General features: G+C 48.4%; 3 protein-coding genes across 3 annotated transcripts; all 3 read left to right on the plus strand.

Annotated features, from left to right (window-relative positions):
* Positions 1 to 221: 221 nt before the first annotated feature.
* PtA15_15A197 (uncharacterized protein) lies at positions 222 to 1,125 on the plus strand (the record flags this gene model as incomplete). The annotated part of the gene is made up of 3 exons (XM_053163378.1): positions 222 to 694; positions 769 to 869; positions 962 to 1,125. 3 exons carry the CDS (start codon positions 222 to 224, stop codon positions 1,123 to 1,125), a joined length of 738 nt encoding a protein of 245 aa, XP_053027360.1.
* Positions 1,126 to 8,357: 7,232 nt separating this feature from the next.
* On the plus strand, positions 8,358 to 8,865 carry PtA15_15A198 (uncharacterized protein; the record flags this gene model as incomplete). The annotated part of the gene is made up of 2 exons (XM_053163379.1): positions 8,358 to 8,502; positions 8,591 to 8,865. 2 exons carry the CDS (start codon positions 8,358 to 8,360, stop codon positions 8,863 to 8,865), a joined length of 420 nt encoding a protein of 139 aa, XP_053027361.1.
* An 8,297-nt stretch (positions 8,866 to 17,162) lies between these two features.
* On the plus strand, positions 17,163 to 18,201 carry PtA15_15A199 (uncharacterized protein; the record flags this gene model as incomplete). Its single annotated transcript, XM_053163380.1, has 3 exons — positions 17,163 to 17,251; positions 17,395 to 17,997; positions 18,084 to 18,201. The coding sequence occupies 3 exons, from the start codon at positions 17,163 to 17,165 to the stop codon at positions 18,199 to 18,201; spliced, it is 810 nt and encodes a 269-aa protein (XP_053027362.1).
* Positions 18,202 to 22,133: the final 3,932 nt, after the last annotated feature.

Raw genomic sequence — 22,133 nt, forward strand, 5'->3', positions numbered from 1 at the left:
TTCCCATGCGACTCAGGAAAAGGTCTGGGCAGCTAAGCAAGGTCCGACATCATCCTTATTTTCTTTTGTTTCCTGTTAAGCGCAAGGCTTTTTACATTCCTTCTCTAAACATAGTCAAAAATACTCATTTCAGCTAACTTGTTTTTCGAAACTCTTTGATGATAGTCGTTGAGGCCTCATTGCATCCAGATACCCAAGAGCTTATACCACTACCGTTTCGTATGTCAGCATTTGTGCCGACGAACGTGATCATAGCGACTGGACTTCTGCTCCCGAATCCATCCTTAGCGTCGATAGTCGGATGGCAATGGGCAAACCAGACCTTAAACGTGTGTGTGAACTATTCGAATGCGAACAAGTCGACAGCGATGAGTACTAGCGAGGTAGCGAAGGCGTATATGAGTGCCACAGTAACTTCGGTCGGCCTAGCAGTCGGCCTCAACCGGCTCATACCCCGACTCACCAGTCGTGTCGGCCGTGAGACCGGCCTCCTCCTCGCCCGCTTCGTCCCGTTCGTCGCCGTCGCCTCCGCTGGTTGCGTCAACGTCGGCCTCATGCGTTGGAAAGAGCTCCGTGATGGCATCGACGTCTATCCACCCGGAGCCAGTGACCCTGAACAAGCCCTCGGAAAATCACAGATCGCAGGCGCTTATGCTGTTGGCCAGACTGCCACCTCACGCGTTCTCACAAACATGTAAGCATCCGTCTCTCCCTTTAAAGAGACACTATCACTCATCCCGCTGACCCGTCCCCCAATCTTGATCATAGTCCTACACTCATCCTTCCTCCACTCATCATCACCGCCTTACAAAAAAGAGGCACTTTCTCCGGGCCCAGGGGCAAGTCGCTTGAGATGATTGCCAACCTCGGTACGTCCATCACTCATCATCATCCAATTTTTTGCCGCCCAGACAAAAGAGTCCTAACTCTCATCCTTGTCGATTTTTTTGACCTCCGAAAGGTTTGATTGGCGGCTCCCTCTTCTTCTTCCTCCCTCCAGCCATTGCTGCTTTTCCCCAACGTGCCAAAATCCAGCCCCATAAATTGGAAGAGAAGTTCTCACAGATGATTGATGAACGTACTGGAAAACCTTACAAATACTTTGAATTTAACAAAGGATTATGAGATGGTATTTTCTTTCTTGATTTGTTTTTTTTCGATTTTCCTCTTGCCCACATGTTTAATTTCAAAGATGAGTTCTAATTTCTGAAACCAAAAAAAGATATATCATATACATGCATGTCTCTCAATGTGCAAGACCCAGTATAACTTGTAAATGGGCAGAATGATTTTGTTGCAAGGAGCTATCTTCTGAGTCACTCCTTATTGTCCGGCATCAGGGTTGATATGATTCTCCGCCGGAGTCACTGTTGGTTCTGCGTAATCAGCAAGGGGTGCACAGAGAGATATGGTCATCCTGGACAACTCGCAGACTCAGAGCTTCATGTCATATTTTATCTTTTACGCACACATATTCACAACTCAAGTCAACCCAAAACAGAGGGGAAATAATAATGTCCAAGGAAAGGATAACAAAAAAAGAATCAAGGCTAGAGGAGGGAGGAGGAAGAAGCAACGGTGAAACTGCTTTGCTGAAAAAGCACAGCGAAGCAGTTAGCGCCGCGGTTTTGGGGGCCGCTGCGTTGAGCTCCGGGTAACGGATAAGGTCAGCAATACAGTCATCAACCGGCACGCCCCGTCAAAAAGTGGTTATTGATGAGTGGCAGAGACTTGCTTACTGAGAGGTTAATATTTAATGGGTCAGCCTAAATGCACTCCAAAAAAATCCCAAAAGCACTCCAATGATTGTTGGAGTACGGACTACAGTTGCGCTAGTCATCCGTCAGTACTGACCCGCGGGCAAAAGTTGACAACCAGACACGGGCCCAACCTGAGGGCATCCGCATCCGTGGCTAGATTAGCCTGGGCTAACTAGCTCGGATTACGATTGGAATACGCTAATCCGATCGGCCATCCGCATGGGTGGGGATTAGCGGGTCCGAGGCCGTCGGAGGTTATGTGTTTAGGTGCCTATATGTTATGTGTTTGGCACCTAAACACATAAAGTTCATGCTGAAAAGCATGATGAATATTCATTTTGAGGTTAGTCCGAGGACTAGTGGGGGCTAGATTTATACCCCACTAGCTCCAAACCAAGCTCCGGGTCAAGTTGATCCCCGGTTGATCCAACCCGATGCGGTTGCGGGGTCGAACTAAGTGCCCTAATCCGGGCTAACTTAGCGCCCGGTGCGGATGGTCTGAGAGTGTAGCTTTACACAAGTCCCTCCCTGTGCTTGCAGGGCATGTTTCAGAAACCAAAATGTAAGTTGTGCACTACGGGACTCAAACCCGCAACCTCAAACTTCAGGAGTGATGCTTTGACCGAAAAAAGCTAAGTGCGCTGTTGCTTCTGGTGCTCAATTCACTGTATGGTTACCAAAGTTTGCACATTTGACATATATCCTGGTATCATGTCTAAAATGTGTTTACATTGCTTGTCATGTTACCCGGGTCAAGCTCAGTTGTCTTTGGGTGACAGGATGTGTAAGAGCAGAATTAATTATAACAGCATGAGCACCCTCCTACAAGCAACACTGAAACAGATACAATACATGGAGCATATCTGGTAAACGTTTTTCATTGAAGATGGAGACCTACATGTCCTATTTTTTTGTTTTCAGCCATCCATCCATCATCAGGGCTAAAAACAAAAAATAGGACTTATAGGTCTGTATTTTCAATGAAAAACGTTTACCAGATACGCTCCATGTATCATATTTGTTTCAGCATTGCTACAAGGGAGGGACTTGAGTTTGGTGTCCAAAATTTGGCTTGAGGCTGGCCAGCCATTTATCCAAAATTCCCTTCCATTGCACTTATTAATATCACCCTCAACCTACCTGATATGTTTAGGAGCTTGATTAATCAACTCCCAAAAATTGAAATTCCCATTCCCAAAAGAAGCAAATGTCCAGAGGAGCAAATTTAGATCCACCAACTGCAAGAAAACTTGTGCAACTGAAACCAGTTGACATGCAAGATACCCCTGTTTAAACACTGTTGTAGTGTTGACCAAAGACTCAACGGTTTATTTTTTCATAGTGGCTGTACATTGAAGCTTGGTAAACAGAAGCTAGAGATAGTCAAAACAAACCTGTTTTGGGTACCTGCTATCTGCTGGTGGTACCTGCCGCGCGCAACAGGTACCCGCCACACCACAAGAGATATGTTCCAGCTCCCCAGGGAGTTCCAGAGCTGATTTTTATGTGAGTTTTGGTTGGATGTGGGCCTGATGTGGATTAGTAACTCATCCCTAAACGAATTGTAAAGTGGATGGAGAAGTGATTCAAAAGTCAGCCAGAATTGATTTGGGACACAACACAATGTTGTGTAGAATTCTCTTGTTTTCTAGGTACAACTGCAGGAAAAATATGATGAAATGATATTCCACCCAAATCCAACTCATCAATTGCTCCTGTTTACTGAGGTTGAAGGATAGCAAAGCAAAATTGACATTCTCAAATGTAATTCCTCTGAAAAAATGGGTTTCTTGTAATTCACATTAGATGCCCTCATGTACAAAATTAAAGTAAAAATTTAACTTGGTATTATAGGGTTTAGGATTTTGGAATGTGTTAATGTTGCAGGAAAATTAGTGAAACCCTTTTCTTGGAATTGCAGGAATTAATTTGAATTTGGCTAAAAAAATGGTGAAAAACAATTTTAATAGGGTGAAAGTCTGAGGTAAGTCAAGGTTGGACTGCCTTGCCACTCCAGTTTGGACAGATATCCTCGCCTCCTCACAAAAATGATCTGGTGAATTTTGCTTTTTTTTGCTTTTCAAAATTCACATGTGCACATGCAAGTGAAATTTTTTGCACTTTGCTAATAATAGTCACCCTGATGAGCACGCGTACATTAATGTGGAAATATCACAGGATGGGCCTTTCACAGCCACATTAAAAGTAAAAGCTTTATTTTGAGACACCAATTTTCCCCCTGATGTACGCGAGTACATGAGGGGGATGATATCACAGGCTGGGCCTTTCACATCTCCATGAAAAGGACACACTGGTAATGGAGCCAAGAAAGGCCTATATTCTGAATGAGTTCTGGATGAATTCTAGATGAGTTCTGGATGATTTATTTTGGAAAGTGATGGTTCATTTCAGGATGATTTCCAACTGTTTTCCACAGCCAACTTCCAGTCTTATTCATACCTATCCAATTTTTATTTACAAAAGGCCTCCAGCACAGTTATGGATTTTTTTTATGGTAGGGCACTCCCTGGGGAGTGGGAAAATATCTCCCCTGGTGCCAGTGTGTGCATTTTTGGATGTGGATGTCTGGGATTCTGAGAATAACCATGCAGGTACCCAGGTATTGGTCATACACACCTGCTCATGGATACAGCTGAGCTGTGCAGGCTGTGGACCACCCCCGCAAATACCCGCGCGGGTACTGCCAGTACCCGCTCTGCAGGTGCAGGTGTCTCATTTTAGGCAAAAAGGCTCCAGGTACCCGGTTTCAAATCAACCAGCTCTAACAGAAGCTTTGAACAAAGGCTTGCATAGCACCACAAGCTTCTTTGGAGCTCTTGCATGTCAACTGGCGTCAGTTGCGCAATTTTTTCTTGTAGTGACCTCTGCTCCCCAGGGCAAAAAATTGGTCTGGGGATTTTTGGGAGTTGGAAGTCAAGTTCCACAAATTATTTGGGAGTCAGAGCCTCAACTTCACAAAAAATGACAGAAAGTGAAAAAATCATAAATTCTTTATGGGGGACCCCAAGCATAAAAAAATATTCAGCGGGCAGAAAGCCCTCTGAGGAGTACACATTGTTCTGCATGGAATTAGAACACCCCAGGAAAGAGGTGTGCTACTGTGGGTCAATTTTGGAAGGTCCCACCAAAGAAAACTACCAAAACCTTAGCCAGGGTAGAGATTGCCGAGTGGACCCGGTCACCCACCACGTTTCTGCATACCCGCAGTTTGTTTTAGTGATATTCAGACACCTGTAACCATACACAGCACCCGCCGGCGGGTACTGGCGGTACTCTTTGTGGGTACCACAGGTACTTGTGCATTTTCCATCCAGAACCCCCTGTTCCTCTCAGTCTCAATGACCGGGGTATGTCCCAGTCATTGAGAGTGTTTCCTCTCAATCACTGGGACAGAACCCGTTCATTGGGAGTGTTTCCTCTCAATGACTGGGACAGACCCTGGTCATTGAGAGTGTTTCCTCTCAATGACTGGGACAGACCCTGGTCATTGAGAGTGTTTCCTCTCAATGACTGGGACAGACCCGGGTCATTGAGAGTGTTTCCTCTCAATGACTGGGACAGACCTGGGTCATTGAGAGTGTTTCCTCTCAATGACTGAGACAGACCCTGGTCATTGAGAGTGAACAAACGTCTTGATGACCAGGGTCTTCCCCAGCCATTGAGGTTGTTTCCTCTCAATGAATGGGGTCTGTCTTGGTCATCAAAAGGAAACAACCCTCCTGATGACTGGGGTCTTTCCGATTCATTGAGGTTGTTTCCTTGAAATGACTGGAGTCTGTCCCAGTCATTGAGAGGGTTGATTCCTCCCAATGAACAGGATCTGTCCTGGTCATTGAGAGGGTTGATTCCACCCAATGAACAGGATCTTTTCCTTTCATCAACCCAATGACCAGGATCTGTCCTAATAATTGAGATGAATCAACCCCCTTGGTTAGCACAACAGTGGGTACCCGGATGCCTGGAACAACGGTGGGTCGCTACTTTACGGTTATCGATATCGTAACGTTATCGTAGCGATTTTTGGTCCCTTTACGCTAACCGGAGCGGTAGCAATGGGGAAATGTGGTGCGATATTGATATTGCACTGGGCGGGTGTTTTTTTTTCAAGGCCGCTACGATATCTATGGGCAGAGCAGCAGGTATTTATCAACATATTGAGCAAGAAAAGGCCATTTCAGGGCTGATTTGGCCTTTCACTGCTCAATAAAGTGTTGCTCTGCTTGATAAGGTCCAATTTGACCCTTAATTGCTTAATAAAATGTTAATTTTCTCAATAACACATTACTTTACTAGTAACGGCTGTACAAAAAAAGGCCAGTTACGATAACCGTGACGCGGCAATCCGCGCGCTAGCGTTAACAATAACTGTAAAAAAGTTAGGCGCAGCTCGCTACTTTACTCTACAGCCCCGGTTATCGTAGAGTAAAGTAGCGACCCACCGTTGCCTGGAAGACCTGCCTCACTGCGGGTATCTGGGTACCTGGTGCTTTTTTGCCCAAAATCCCACACCCGGACCCGTACACGGCACCTGCCCGCGTTTCCCAGTTCCCAGCCCAGGGGTACACTTGGCTATCTCTAAGACAGGGTTCCTAAAAGTGCACCAAAACTTGATAGCTTTGAGTAAATTATTCTTTTTTGGTTTATCTTCTAGGCAGTATCATATAAACATAAATTAAATTTGAGGTGGTGGTGGCTTTTGGTCATATTCCCACTACTAACAATGGTGGTTCAGCTATGTTATTAAATAGTGCCACCAGCACTGTGAATAGGGCCTCTTGCACTGTGAATAGGGCCTCTTGCACTGTGAATAGGGCCTCTTGCACTGTGAATAGGGCCTCAAGCACTGTGAGCAAGACCTATGGCACTGTGAGCAAGATCTCTGGGACTGTGAGCAAGACCTATGGCACTGTGAGCAAGATCTCTGGGACTGTGAGCAAGACCTCTGGAACTGTGAGCAAGTACTCTAGCACTGTCAATAGTGCCTCTGAAACTGTGAACAGGGCATTTGGTACTTTTAATAGTGCCTCCAGCAAATGTACTGCTGTTACCTGCCAGGCAGTGCAGGTTGCAGTGTGAGGTACTGAAAAGGAATGCTGAGTTACTTTGCCAGGTGGTCACACCTATAAGACTTGGCTTTGGGAAAACTGGAGGTTCTATCTCTTTATGTGAGACTTTTGCAGAATGTTAGACTGAATTCAGACCCCTGGATCCCAGTAAAGCCTTGCACAAACCCTTTAGTCTTAGTGAGAAGTATTGCAGGGTCATCCCAGGTTGCTCTTTGTGCCCCTTGTCTCTCAAAGAAGGTATTTTGTGAAGTTCAGATGTAAACTGTGGATTTTTGTGAGGGGGGGGGGATGATGGCAGCTAGAAAACCTAATGCTGTGACCCAAACTCACCAGGGTTTGGGATAATCAGTACCCCTTACCCAATGTGACTGTTGTTGGACATCACTCCCAAACCCCTGATATTCCACCAAAGTGCCATATCACTATGATTTAAACACTGCCCTGGTGTGGCAGGGCAACACTCTGGGTCTAAGGCTGGGACCCAAACCCCGGCTTTTGGGCCATGCCCCAGGGTGTATGCCCCAGGGTTAGGGCATCAGGATGGGACTCATCTCATGCCCCAAACCCCGGGTCATGACAGGCTCTGAGGATGGGGGCAAGGGTGCATCATTTTTTTAGACTGGGTCCCTATTGCCTCTAGGTAGTCTGCAGCCTATATACAAATACAGACTCAAATTAATTACACCAAGTGGCACTGTGGAGTTGCTATTTTTTGTGCCATAATGAATGTTCATAGATAATGGGTTTATGTGACATGGGAAACTTTTGGTTGATTTCCATTTTGAAGACCACTACTTCAAAAATTGTTTTCAAATATTTCACTTGACTACTGCAAACAAACAGGGCTTGATTCAATTCCACGGAAGGGTATATGTGTGTTTCACAAGTTAGACTGTGGCTAAATGAGATTTTCTTAGCTCCAATGTTTAGCATAATTCAATTGTGGACCCCCCTATTAAATATGTTGAGGTAAAATTTATTGAGAAAAGGCCGTGCCATGTGAGCTGGCCCTGAGGTAGTTGAAGTGAAAACAGGTGAAAATTGCAGTGTGGTTGCATGAGTTGTTGTGTGCTCCGCGTGACAAGCCAACGACACACTTCCACCATCAACCACCATCTACACACATAACTACTCCACATACCATCATGTCCCAAACGTTCACGCCGACCGCCAAATTCTCAGCCAACGAACGCGACTGGCAAGCCGAAATCGGTAGGTCTGAGCCTCCAGTTGACGTGGCATAGGGTGATCACCTTGCTGACACAGATATATCAATCATCACAAACAACCTTGGCTTGGTACCGTTCCTAAGGTATGTTGCCCTGGACGACATCGATAGTGTTTACCAAGGAGTCGTTGGTCCGGTTCTTGAAAACCTTGGACCTCGAAGTGGACCCGAACATGTCCCAGGTGAGCCGGTCAACCAAGACGATATGTTCTATCCGCCCAGAAGCTCTCCTCAAGCTGACCCGTTTTCTGGTGATCGGCGCATCACACCCAGCTCAAAAAAATGCCAAAATTCGCCACCTGCGGCGTGCTTTCCGAGGGCGAGAACAACCTTGTCCAGCCCTCCGCGCCGACTCCGTCTGTCGCGCCCGCCGAGCAGTCGGATGTTCCGGCTTTCATTCCAACCCGAAAGGTCCGCGAACAACCTGGTGAGAATACATTCGCGCAGAGCGTCAGACTGAAGTTAGGTAGAAAAGTGCACATACTGATCCTCGATGAATATTTCTTTTCGTGCAGGTGGTGGGAGCTCCCAGATCGCCTCTTTACTCGGAGGCGATCGTCAGAGCGATGCCATGAACTGGGTCCCCCCGCCGATCGCCCAGCAAGCCTCAGCCTCCAGCGAACCGGCCCCCACGCCGGCCCAGCAGCAGCAGGCACCCGTCGCCGCGCCCGAGGATGACGGGCCGTACGTCATGATGCCCGACGGCTCGCGCTTCGTGCCTTCCAGGAAAGTCAGAGAGCCCGTCGGCGGCCATTCCAGCATGGCCGACATCCTCTCCGGAGGAAGGTGAAAACCCCTTCACCAATCATTCGAATCACAAAAGGCTCTCAATCTCCTCTTTCCGGCCAAGTCTTTCTAACAGTCGGTCTAGCCTTCTTGACTCTCCCTGGCCCGTCCTTGTTTCTTGACACCAGTCATCGTTTCTCAAACATATTGCTGCCCCATCATGTAAATGGTATCAGTTTGTAAAGTTGTTGGAAGAGAGACATGTATTTTGTGTTTTGGGCTTGGATACTTGTTTCTTAGACAATTTGACGACGACCCCCTTTTTTTTCTTTTCGGCTGTCGTGTTGGTTTGCACTTTCAGGGGTGATGAATTTATTCTGAAAAAAAGACCCATCGCCTGATAAGCGTTGGGAAGTTATCCAAGTTTATTAAAGCCTTGAAATCACAAAACAAAAATTCAAGGGTTTCCCCTACAAATATCCAAAAATCACAAAATAAACTCAAGGGTTTCCCCTCTACAACATCCAGAAGAAAAAACATGAAGGGCTTTCCCTCTACAAATGCCAAAATCAACAAAAAAAACTATGAAAACCAAAAACAAAACAATAATCTGCACCCAGCCACCTAACATCAGCAAGCTGATGCACCGTGGCCCACCATCCATCCCTGTCTAGCAGGGTTAAAAAATGGTGAGAGGATGACCCCCAGCGCGCCACATTGAAGGCATTATGCAAAGGAGGGCCACCGAGTAGAGCCCCTCAAACGGTGCAAGTGCAACAGCGGAGGGGGTGAGGACAAACCACACGCTGGAATTACAGCGGCAGAAAACGCCTGGGGATTAATCAAACCCAAGGACAGGCTTTTATATCCAACTCTGGTTAGCCTTGCCCTTCCCCTTGACTCCGCCTATTGTACAAGACCATCTGCGACCACCCCACTGCTACTGTATGTTTGACCTGCATAGCACTGACTACATATTAAATGTACATCAAACCCTGACAGCAGATTGTGCCACAGTGAGGTGTATTCACTCATCATCATCTCGGTCTACAAGACCCTTGGTCCGATGGTAGTGAAGTACTTCTTTACTTGGAAGGTGCCTGCCGCCGGGGCAGTCACCAAGGTCCAAGCACGCCTAACTCGCCACTGCCTGCCCCTCACCGTGTCTCCACCGCCTCGCCTGTGGCCAGTCTCTATTGCCACCATTCATTCAGCCTTTCTTCCTGCCCAGCTCAGGCCTCCCCTATGTACATATCACCTCGCCGCTAACGCTCAGCGCCCCCATCCGAATACCATGACAATCTCTCCTGAATATCACACAAAAAAATCAAAGCAGTTGGCCACTGCGTTCCCCATCCAATATTGCCAATGAAGGGTCCAGCGGTTCTCATGCGCATTTTTGTGGCCATGGGGCTGGCCAAGCCTTAAACTGTCCATGTATTCTATCTCTGTCATCAACCTCATTGATCTTGTCCTTGCAAACTCTGTCTTCCAAAAACTAACGCTGATTTCTATGTTTTTGGGTTTTGATAGATAGTCAAATTACTTTTGGCACCACCCTGCTCATCACCAAACAACACCGTTGATGAAGTTGCTACAACATTCACGTTCCAGATTTGAGCGGCACCGGCCTCATGCCTCTTGGCTCCGTACGTCTCTCCCTGCCCAGACCAAACTTAACATAAGCCCTTGTCCCTGCTGCGGCCGGGGGGGGGGGGGGGGCGCCCCCATTTGGCCTGGGAGAGATGCATAGCATCAAGATCTCTCCCGCAGGGAGAGGAATTACGACTAAAAAGCACATGTTGGCCTGAGAGAATCTGAAACTTTGGGTGGTGGCCGATGTCATCACCACCTGCAGACCGCACTTTTTGACCAGTTCTTTTTTGGTCTTCATGATTTGAAGCTTGTATTTCTCTTAACTAAACTGTCTACTCAAATTCTTGGCAACCCATCCCCCTCATGCCCAAAAAAAATAGACAAACTTTCAGATCCTTGGCCGCTTACTCACAAGGCCATGGCTTTTTCCCGTGTTTCTTTTTTTCAAAGTCACCCTCTTTTTTCCGACCGTTTGGACTTTGAGGATCACAGCCTTCTTCGATTTGGCAAAGAGGTTGTTGTAGTGGATGACTGGAGCAGCAAGACACAATGCGGTGTCGAGATGAGGATGGGCAAGGAAGGATGAGGAAAAGATCTTCCGCGCCCGCTGCTCCAGAACTACACTACAACATGGATGTCACAGAAAGAAAGAATGTGTGAAACATACAACCTGTGAACCTCAACACCCCCCCTTGCTGAACACATGAAAGAGAAAAGAAGAAGAAAGAAAAGAAGAAAGAAAAAAAATAAGAGGAAAAGAAAACTAGACAATCCCAAAGGCCAGGCGGTGAGTTTTGAGTTGAACACGGGGCAGGGGCTTGGTGAGCATGTCAGCTAACATATCTTTGGTGGAGACATGGAGGATGGAGAGTTTGTTTGACTTAACACACTCCCGGATGAAGTGAAATCGGGCGTCAATGTGTTTTGTTCGAGAGTGGTGCTCTGGATTCTTAGCCAGTGCCTCCGCACCGGCATTGTCCACATGAAGTGGGATTGAGTATTGAGGCCGAAGATGTAGTTCTTTAAGGATGCTTCTCAGCCAGAGCCCTTCTTTTCAGGAGTCATACATAGCTTTGTATTCTGCTTCCGTGCTTGAAAGGGAAACAGTTGCTTGTTTTCTTGACTTCCAGGAGATGGCGCCAACACCTATGCGGAAAGTGTATGCTGAAGTGGAACGGCGGTCTTCACAATTTTTGGCCCAGTCCGAGTCTGAGAATCCCAAGCAGTCAAGCGAACCACCGAGTCGAAGGCGAAGATGCTTTGTTGAGACAATATAGTGCAGGACCCTCAGGCCTGCACGCCAGTGAGCCTCTGAAGGGTCCTTCAGAAATTGGGAGAGTCTGTTAACGGCAAAAGATACGTCGGGTTGTGTGCACTGAGAGACCCACAAGAGGGATCCAATAAGTTGGTTGTATGGTCCTGACGAGGGAGAGTCTGACGCCGAACGGCGTTTCAGGTCCTTGAAAGCACTGTTGGTTGGGGTTGGGGTGGGGAGGTGAGTTCCTCCCAGAAAACGGGAACACAATTCGTCAATGTAGTGCTCCTGAGAGAGATAGATCAAACTCTGTTTGACGTCTCGTTGAATGTTGAGAGAGAGGAAGTGATGTAGTTCTTCGTCCGCTCCAATCTTGAAATGCTTTCCAAGGGCCAAAATTGTTTGGTCGACGAACAAGGGCTCACCCACGATGGCAATATCGTCCACATGGGTGGTCAACGCACCAACCAGTTTCTTGTCCTTGAGTTTGAAATATAACGTTGGGTCATACTTTGATTGAGACAGACCAATGTCAATCAGCGTCGCGTGAAGCTCCCGGTTCCATTCTCTAGGGGACTGCTTTAGACCGTAGATTGATCTGGATACTTCGCAGACCCAATCAGGGTGGTTTGGGTCCTCAAATCCGGGTGGCTGTTCCATGTACACGGGTTCATCGAGTCAACCATTAAGGAATGCCGTTTTGAAGTCCACTTGTCGGCCTTTCCACCTTTTTGCGGCGAGCAGACTCAGAATCAAGCGGAGCGTTTCAAGACGGAGAGTGGGAGCAAAAACTTCAAGGTAGTCAATTCCTCTGACTTGTGTGTAGCCCATTGCAACCAGACGGGCTTTCAATTTCTGAATTGTTTTATTGGCGCGACACTTAACCTTGAAAACCCATTTGCTCTTGATGATCTTTTGCTTGAGAGGGCGAGGTACCAGCTTCCAGGTAGACATTCCAATGAGGGAGGCATACTCCTCCTCGGCCGCTTTCAACCATTTGTGTTTGTTTGGCGATTGAATGAGTTGCCGCCAAGTTTTGGGCGTGTCCAAGTCATTGGAAGTGGATGCCGACTTTGACCAGTTTCCATAGCGGTCTGGTGGGCGGGCAGTTCGAGTGGGGCGAGCGACGGGGTCTCAGGAGCAGCTTCGTGTCGAGGAGCGACAGGGGGATTGGCAGAAAGAGAGCCTTGAGGCGTGTCAACTACGCTTGGTGGCGTACCCAACGATGAGCTTGGCCCATCCCCAGCGTCTAGGTTCACAAGAGAGTCTGAGGGAAAGGAAGGTGTATGCTTGACTGGCCACGGTAGTTCTACCTCAAGAGGTGCTGGGGAGGACTTGATTGGATGAAGAAAGGGGAAAACGGAGTCAACGAAGATGATGTCGTGTGACTTTACTACGCTGCGCTTCTCCAAGTCCCAGAGGCGATACCTGTTGCCATCGGACAGGTATGAGAGGAGAACCGCGGCCCGAGCTTTCCTGTCCAGTTTTTGTCTGTTCGCTTCTGGCACCTTGAACCACGTTAGACACCCAAAAGGATGGAGATATTTGGGGTCAACCAGGGGGATGCCAAGAATCTCATTAGCCGATTTGAAACCAACCGGAGTCCGACAGGGAATCGAGTTGAACGTGTGAGCTACATGTCGTAAAGAATCTGCCCAGAAAGGTTTGGGAAGATGGGAGCTGAGGAGAGAGCACCGGATGAGGTTGCCAATAGTCCTGTTAGTCCTCTCAGCTACCCCATTGAGTTCTGGCGAATGTGGAGGTCCTGGTTCGTGTGATATGCCCGCTAGTGAGAGATATGAAGCAAACTCATTTGACATGTATTTGCCACCATTGTCAGAGCATAGAGCCCTGACTTGGAATCGACCATCTTTCTCAAACAACGCACGAAAGAGCTTGAAACACGGGAAAACGTGCTACTTAGATTTCATGGGATAGAAGGAAACAAATTTAGAGCAGTCGTCAACGAAGATAACAAAGTATTTATATCCTTCGCGGGATGCTTCTTCAAACGAGCCAACGTCGGAGTGGATGAGTTGACCAGGTGTATCCGAGCGGTGAGCCGATCACGATTTGAAAGCCCTGCGGTGCATCTTTGACTGCACGCATGTCGGGCATTGCTGAACGTCAATCTCATTATTGATGGTGGGCTTTATCCCTAGGCGCTTGAGGAGTTGTTTGAGGGGGCGAAGGCCTATGTGAGATAGGCGGTGGTGGAAACCGAGCAGAGTGTTATTAACAGACTCTGAAGGTGGGGACATGACTGAATTGGAGCTTACAGGGCTAGGGGACAGGTAATACAAGTTCCCTTTTGATGGCCGTTACCAAGGATTTCGCCATCAATCTTGATTGTTCTTGCGTCGTAGATGTCGCAGCCCCCGGAGCCAAACACTACTGCGAGTGAAGCGTCGCAGATGTTCACGATTGAGATGAGAGGCTCGGCCAAGTCCGGGACCACGAGTGAGGGTATTTTTACCGGCTTAGCGAAAGGGAGAACGAGTGAACCCCGTGGGTTGCAGCAACAATTGAGTGGTCGGCAAGTCGAACTGGAGTGGAATCAGGTCAAGGGTTCTCGACGTCGGCCAAGTACGGTGTCATGGTGATGGAGCAGTCGGAGTCGAGGTTCACCTCTCAAGATGACACTGCTCTTGAGCTCACCTTGCTGAAGGTTACCGCGCTACCCGATTTGGCTGACTTGCCCTTTTGGGCCTGACTCTTCGTCTGACGAGCCGACGCTTCGACTTCGGAGTTGGAGTAATCCGAGTCGTCGGCTGAGTCGTAGTCCCCCCCTATGTTGACAACGGTGGTGTTGCCGGCCTTCTCGGGAGCGCCAGATCGAGTCCTCACTGGGCGTTTGTCCGAGGAATCACAATGTTCAAAACGATGGGAGGGGGGGTTCTGATTCAACACCCTTGCTGCTGATCAACAGTGCTCGAAGTCGTGTCCTGAGCGTTTGCAGTAGTTACAGTACAGTGAGTCATTATAGGGTCGTCGACTCCTGCCCGGTCGTTTGGTGTTTGCTTTGGACACCAAGATAGGAGCAGTCCCTTCATCCGTGCAAGTCTTTCGGCGTAGAGATTCTGCCTTGAGTGCGGCGACAACCTTGGCGGAAGAGAGAGTCGTATCGTTCAAGATGGAAGCGACACAAGGCATCCAGTCATCTGGAAGTGAAATTATGAGGGAAGCTGCGTAGATATCGTCAGCCGTGAGTGGTTTTGCAGCGGTGATGAGAGCTTTGAGTTGATCAAAGTGTCCACGCATTTCGATGAGGTGAGGCTCAATATCATCCCCCGACATCCTGGCCAGGAGAAGTCTTTGAAGCCAGTAGATGCGATTCCCAGATGCCAAGCTTTGATGTGCTTCGGCCAGTGACTCCCACATTCCAGCGGCATCTTCACCAAAGTCCTGAATGTAGCAGAGATTGGCAAGGTCGATGGTTTTGGCAATCACCGAGCAGACGGTGATGTTGTCATCCGTCCAGGTTGCCGGGCGAGCTTTTGAGTCGGTAGCCTTCAGCACGTAGTCGACTTTGCACATTTTGAGGTGGAGCAGGATAACGAACTTCCACCCGCTGTAGTTCAACCCTTCACCAGGGGGTTTTAGGGCAACCACGGTGCCTAGAGATTTGATGACGGGATGGGTTTGATCATTGGACATCACTGAGACAGGAAGAGGTGTAGTCAAAACTGTTTTGACACCCAACGGTGTAGATGTGGATGCGGGACTGTCGAGGTTGCTGGGCATAGATAGTGTGTAAATAAAAGAAAACACTGTTCACGGCAGCTACCGGATCCTTCAGATGATTGTGTAAACTATGTGACTCGACTTGTTTGACGTTATTTAACGTGTTGACGCTGGAGACAACTGGGTCTCATAACCTGTTGCAGTGGATGACTGGAGCAGCAAGACACGATGCGGTGTTGAGATGAGGATGGGCGAGGAAGGATGAGGAAAAGATCTTCCGCGCCCGCTGCTCCAGAACTACACTACAACATGGATGTCACAGAAAGAAAGAATGTGTGAAAGCATACAACCTGTGAACCTCAACAGAGGTTGTAGTACATCTCTGAGATGCAAGACTTCCCGCAACCCGTCCCGGCCATCACAAATGTGTGCCGTCCTTCGACTAGATTCACCACTGCATCAATTTGGACCGGCTTTGGTGGCTTGTTTTCAGGGTAGCGGGGTAAGCAGTCATCAATTATTGCTTCCGTTAAATCACTTTTGTTCATCCGGGTCCATTTACTTGCTAGCCAAGCCTTTGTTGACTTGCTTTTTGTTGGTGGCATTCTGAGGCAACTGACTGAACTTGGAGATTAGATTTCTTCTATGTACCGGTGATAATGGTGAGGGATATTGGGTCGGAGTTCTTGATTTTTACTGTCTACCTCCGGATTTCTTTTTTGCTGGTCGATCTTTTTGTTTCCGTTATCAATCTCTTTTTCTTTTTTTGCCTGCCACCTCTAATACCTCTCTCAGTCGCCTAATTAATTCTTTCACATGCATTCCCTTTAATTAGAGGGGTATGGCATTATTCTCTGATCAGTTAAGGTCAAATTAAAATTTAATTGACCAAAAGAGAAAGTAGTAAAGGACCAACAAGATTCTCAAAGGAGGGTGTTTTCAAAAAAAGATAGAAAAAAAAACAAAAAACAATGAGAAAAGGCTGCCTATGTAGGATTGTACGCAAGATGCCAGCGCTCAGCTGGGATAGAATAAGAGTGGTGGGACAGTGATTACTGAGTTTATAATTGACAATAAAGAAATGCTACGCCAAAATGCAAGATTCTCTCACGCAAGAATCTCGTTGTTAGGCATAAGCCCCGCTTGCACCTTCGGCTTGGCGGTGCCGCGGGCTTTGTTACGCTCGTGCCCAGACCTGCTGCATGTATTTGGTCAACCACCATGACCCTTTCAAACCAGCTGACGCTTCCTGACCTTTACTAAACTGCACAGTGCGAAAATTCCACGATCTGATCTACACCACAGGAGAACATCGAGTTTAGCTTGTCGGTCGTTTTTGCCGGCAATATGACCCTCCCCAAGCTCCGCTCAACTTTGATGGTGGCCGCCGTCGTACTGTCAAGGTTTGCAGCCAGTATGCCGGCCAGTCGACAAAAGCTGCCGCATGTCCGACGCCAGCAGGGGCAGGCCGTTGACAGTGTCTCAGCGACTCTTCAAGGTCCTATGATTAGTCGAATGTATCTCAGTACCAAGGATCAAGATAAGTTGCTGCTGTCGACGACCGGCCTTTTAGCTCAGAGGAGATTGGCTAGAGGACTCCGACTCAACTTGTCCGAAGCCACGGCCCTGATAGCTTGTGTTTTACAGGAGTGAGTGAGCAAATAACACAATTTCTTGGTCTTTAGACACCAGTGTATGAAGGAGCTCATCATTTTTGACTTCCTCCATCCCTCTGGTGACTGTCCCCCATACTTTCCCTCCATCCTTTTCGATGTAATGCCTAATCCAGATTGATTTGAGATGGCCAATCTTCGGTTTCCCAACTTATGCAGGTTGGAAAAGAAATCTTGCGCTTCCGCCATGTCCAACCGTCTGTGCCTGGCGGGTTGTCCCAAGTCCAAGTCAAGGGAACTTTGTGCGTGGCCTCCTCTTCTTGATATTCTTTTTTCCATCCCGATCGCATAGAAAATAAGCCACCTATGTTTACCCAAATGCCTGTCAGAATTTGAATGTCGAAGAGCTCAACTGACTTGGTAACTGTGCGCGTTTCTCCCACAGTCCCGATGGCACCTTCCTTGTAACCGTTCATTCGCCAATTTGCAGTCCGAGTGGCCGGGACCCGCATCTTTTGCTAGCGCTCTACGGTTCCTTCATCACTCCTCCTCCCAACTTGTGGTTTGAGCATGTCCAACCATCCTTAGAGCATGATCTACCAGGAGTGATTGTGGTAAAAAGCTCGCCTGATGTCTTGACTTCACAATCCATCAGCCTCAACGTCAACCAATCGCGAATCAGGATCGAGGTTACAAATACGGGCGACCGGCCTATTGAAGTCGGCTCGCATTATCACTTTTCCCTTACGAACCCAGCTTTGAGGTTCGATCGCAAACTGGCTTTGGGCTATCGTCTTGATATCCCTGCAGGTACTTCGGTCCGCTTCGAGCCTGGTGACCAACAAATGGTAACGATGGTCGAGATCGGTGGAAGTGGTCTAGTGGCCGGCGGAAACGGCCTAGAGGGCCAGATTTTGCAGAAAGATGATACCTTAGCCATCGCAGCGCTTATACCAAGTTTGATAGCGAAGGGCTTCGAGCATCAACCAGCAATCAACGTTGAGAGACCTGTGAAAGGAGTCAAGATGTCGAGAGAAGCGTACGCCAAGTGAGTTTTTTAACCAAGTTCTAAAATATCATTGTGCAGCACAATATGTTCATCCAGGAATTAACACCATCGCGTATTGTGTCTAGCATGTTTGGACCAACAACAGGTGACAAAATTCGCCTTGCAGATACATCTCTTTGGGTCGAGGTGGAACATGACCACACCTGTTATGGCGAGGAGCTCAAATTTGGCGGTGGCAACTGAAAGGTTTTCTCTTTTCATTAGAGGAACATGCTGTTGGCAACTGACGATATACCCATGAACATCTTGTTGACGGGAAAGGGCAACGACTCGAGGCCAGAAGGATTGGTGGATCAAGTCCACTCAGGAGTGGGTGGATTGAAGTTACATGAGGTCAGCTTTGAACTTCAATCAAGGAGTGATTCAAAAGGTGATGTAGTTTACTTTTTTTAACCACCAATCATTTTATCCAGGATTGGGGTTCCACAGCCAAGATCGGCCCGTCGGCAAACAGCCGTCGAGCCACCCGTACAGCGGTCATGTGATGGGTGCGTGACATCATGAACGTGCATGACCTCAGCTATGAGAGCCCAGTCTTGAGACACTTGGCGCATTATTAATTGCGCCCGTTAGAAATGTGCCCACAAGCAGGTCCATGAAAACGGCGCCTTAGCTGTACATTGTTCGGAGCGTCAAGCCATGGGGGGTTCCCTATGCTTGACCTCCTAGGGCGACCCGAGCGTCACATTGCTGCGAGCGGCTCCAGGCCGCCCAATGTGTGGGTCGACTGCGTGAGGCGGCCCCTCGCGGCTGGGCAAGGCGTGGGATTACCATAGCTTTCTGCCCAGCGCGTCTGCGCGCACATTGCGCGTCAGGTGGCGAGTGGCCAGTCCTCCGCGAGACAGCTTGAGCGCTTAGCCGAAGGCTTCTTTGAGGAGGGCCTAATGTAAGCCCCAAACCTCGGCTTCTGAGAGCCTGAGACATTAGGTAGGCCCTTTACTCTAAGAAGGTGACTAAACGAAATGATTCCTCATGGTTTAGAGGAGACAGGATAAATTCGACCACACACAAATGTTTCTAAAGAAGAGAGTTGGTTAAGATGGAAAGGCGGAGGCCTTTTCTGCCGGGGAGTAGTGGCGGATGTATAACTCGTAGCAGTTAGACGTCCATCGGCCTAATCGGCAAATCTGGGGTACGGGAACTCCTAAAGCATGGCGGAGAGATGCACCTCCGACCCGAAATGAGTGGCCCGAGAGGCCGTGGAAACCTCCGGCTTGCAAGAGGGCCTGAAACGCCTGTACCGTGGCGGGGCGAGTCAAGTTGAGGCGGCTTGCACCGTTGGAGTAGCTGAACAGCGCGTCGTTGGGGGACTGCGAGTCCGCCAACCGTCTTGTGACCGCTGCCACCGGGCACAGTGGCCCGCCCATGCGTTTCAGATGAATCAGTTGGACTTCCCCTGGTTTGGCAGTTTTCGCTGTCCGCAGGATGAGGGTCACCCGAGTTGGGTGGTCGGATGTCGGCGACGGGTGGAGCATGGCGTCCCATACCAAAAGGGAGGCTGCCTCGGGGGGTTGTCCTTCGCCTATCGTGTAGGTTAGCTCGGCTAGCCTGGCCATCCCCCAGAACGCCACCACTGCCAAGTCGAAAAGCGTTGAGTTGAAAGGGGAGCTCCCCCTCAAGCGACTGGCCAGGTACAGCAGGTGGTGGAGTTGTACCGCCGTTTTAGGTGGTCGGGCGGGAGAGGCGGCATCCAGCCAGGCAGAGGATCGGAGGATCACGACTACCTTAGCGGCTGACTCGTATGGGTACCGCACGTCGTGGTATATGTGCCAGGCTTTGAGACCAAAGAGGTACCGCGAGATGGTTCGTGATGTTACCTCCTTCGGTGCCTGCTTCCCGATGGCTCGACCTGCCCACCAGCAGAAGAGATAAATGTCGCGCGGTGAGGCGGGTAGCAATGTCTGGGCGGGGGAAGTTTCTCTCTTGAAGCGGATATACTTCTTCACACCGGCGTTGTACAGAAGTAGCGTATTCCATTTCCACCCAAAAAGGGTGTGCAAGTCCAAGGCCAAGGGGGTCTTTGCCCGGATCCCATCGGAGAGGAAGGCCGCGATGGCGGTGTGGTGCTCCATTCCAAACCATAAGTAGTATTTTATTGCTTTTCTTTACATACATTCATCATTACATTTCCCATTTCCCCCATAACCCTTCACAAATACTTCATTATTATTGCATATTCAGATTCTACGCCAAATTTCACCTATAGTCACTCATACATAGTACCCCCTTATCTTCAATGGTTCAGTAGTTATATAAGGATATAAGACTTACAGACAACCTACATTCTTCATTAGTTACAATACTCATTTCATTAGTAACCTACTTGAATCCTTACAGTAAATTCCTTTTACATATTTATTCTCACATACTAAACCCTTTACATACATTTCTCATTATGTACTATGCCTATTGTACACATTACATCATTGGATCTGTGCTTACCTCTTTCAGTAGTGCTCATCATTACAAGTAGTTACTATGTTCTCATCACTCTTCCCCATTAGTACATTCTTTTATTCCCATAACCAGCATTCCCCTTTCAGCATTGCTCATCATTACATACTGTTACTATGTTCACATCACTCTTCCTCATTTGTACAACCTTCATTCTCATAGCCAGAACTCCTTATTGTCTGTGCTCATCCTTCCTTCATATAAGAACTGTCTTTCCCCCCTCACTTGTACCCTATGCAGAATTTATAGATAATTTTAGATACAGAAATTATAAGTGCCCATTCTCATCAACCCCTTGCCATTAAACCTTGCCATTGCATTCCCCACTCTCATCACTCCTCCAACTCTCTTACCCTCAGTAGTCAGTAGTTAAAGCTCATAGTACTAGCTCCTAAGATCAAGCAGAAATCAGCCACACCTTTTTCTTCTTTTTCTTAGTGTTACTCTCATCCCCTCAGCATTAGTCAGGAAGGCAGCCTCATCAGCACCCTTGCATAGCTTACATTAGTACTAGTGTTGCTATCCATTTCCCTTCCAAGCTCTATTCTCCCCCTTGAGTAGTTCCACAGCGGGGAGGTGGTATTGGGCAGGCATGGTTCTAGTAGCTACGAGGAATACGGATGGATTAATTGTGCAGACAATTGAGTAAGGGAGGGAAGCAGTACAACAGGCAGTAGGATGATGCGCGGTAGAGGTCTCAAGTCTTCAACCTAAATACAAATTGCGGCGTCGCACCTACACAACCTCTGTTACGAATGGGGACAAGTCTGAAGGAACCGACACCCTGATTTGGTGTTTCGCCTGCATTCCTGCGCGGTCTCCACGTGACAACCCGTCTGCGCGGTTGTTCGCCGACGTGACCGTCCGTGCCAACAGGTCGATGTCCTGGGATATCAGGAGGTCTTGAATGATTTTCCATTCTTCGTTGACAGCAACGTCCCCCGCGCGGCGCTTCTGAATGACCGATTTCGTGGACGAGTTATCTGTCTCTACCAGAAAAACCTTCCCCGGTCTTGCTTTCATTGACAGGAGGATGATCAGGCCCAAACGTACCGCCACTGTCTCCAACCATGAGATATCCCTTGGCATTTCGGGGTCTTGGTTCCAACCTGGAATGACCTTGAACTGAGCCCACCGTCCTGACACAATGACACCTATTCCGAAAGACGTGGAGGCATCGCCTACCCAACCTACGTCTGTCGGGTGGGGACTGGCGATAAGCCTGGTCAGCCGCTGGGTCGTTAGGGTGTGTATCCAGCGTTCTATGTCTTCAACTACGTATGGAGGTGGGCATCGGGGGTGGTGACGGAAAATCCAGTTGTTCATCCACCGGTAAAAACCGTTAATGTAGCACCTCATCTGCGGGAAGATATACGCTGCGTGTCCTAGCCGCCCAGCCATGATTTCGGCCTTGTCATACGTGAACGGCCTGGATTTGTCGAGGAAGGCTTTCATCTGGGAAAGGCGGAGTTCAACCTTAGCGTCGGGCAAGCGGACGGTTTTGTCCTTTCCGTTCCAGATGAACCCGAGGAATTTCTGTTCGTCAGCAAATGGCGAGTACTTGGATTTGTTTGTGAGGACCCCGAGTGCTGCTGATCTTGCCGCCACGTCGTCCATGCAAACTGAGGACTCCAACTCTTTCACGAAGAGGTTGTTGTCAA

This window comes from Puccinia triticina, chromosome 15A (assembly GCF_026914185.1).
Source record: "Puccinia triticina chromosome 15A, complete sequence".
NCBI classification, from domain to species: domain Eukaryota; kingdom Fungi; phylum Basidiomycota; class Pucciniomycetes; order Pucciniales; family Pucciniaceae; genus Puccinia; species Puccinia triticina.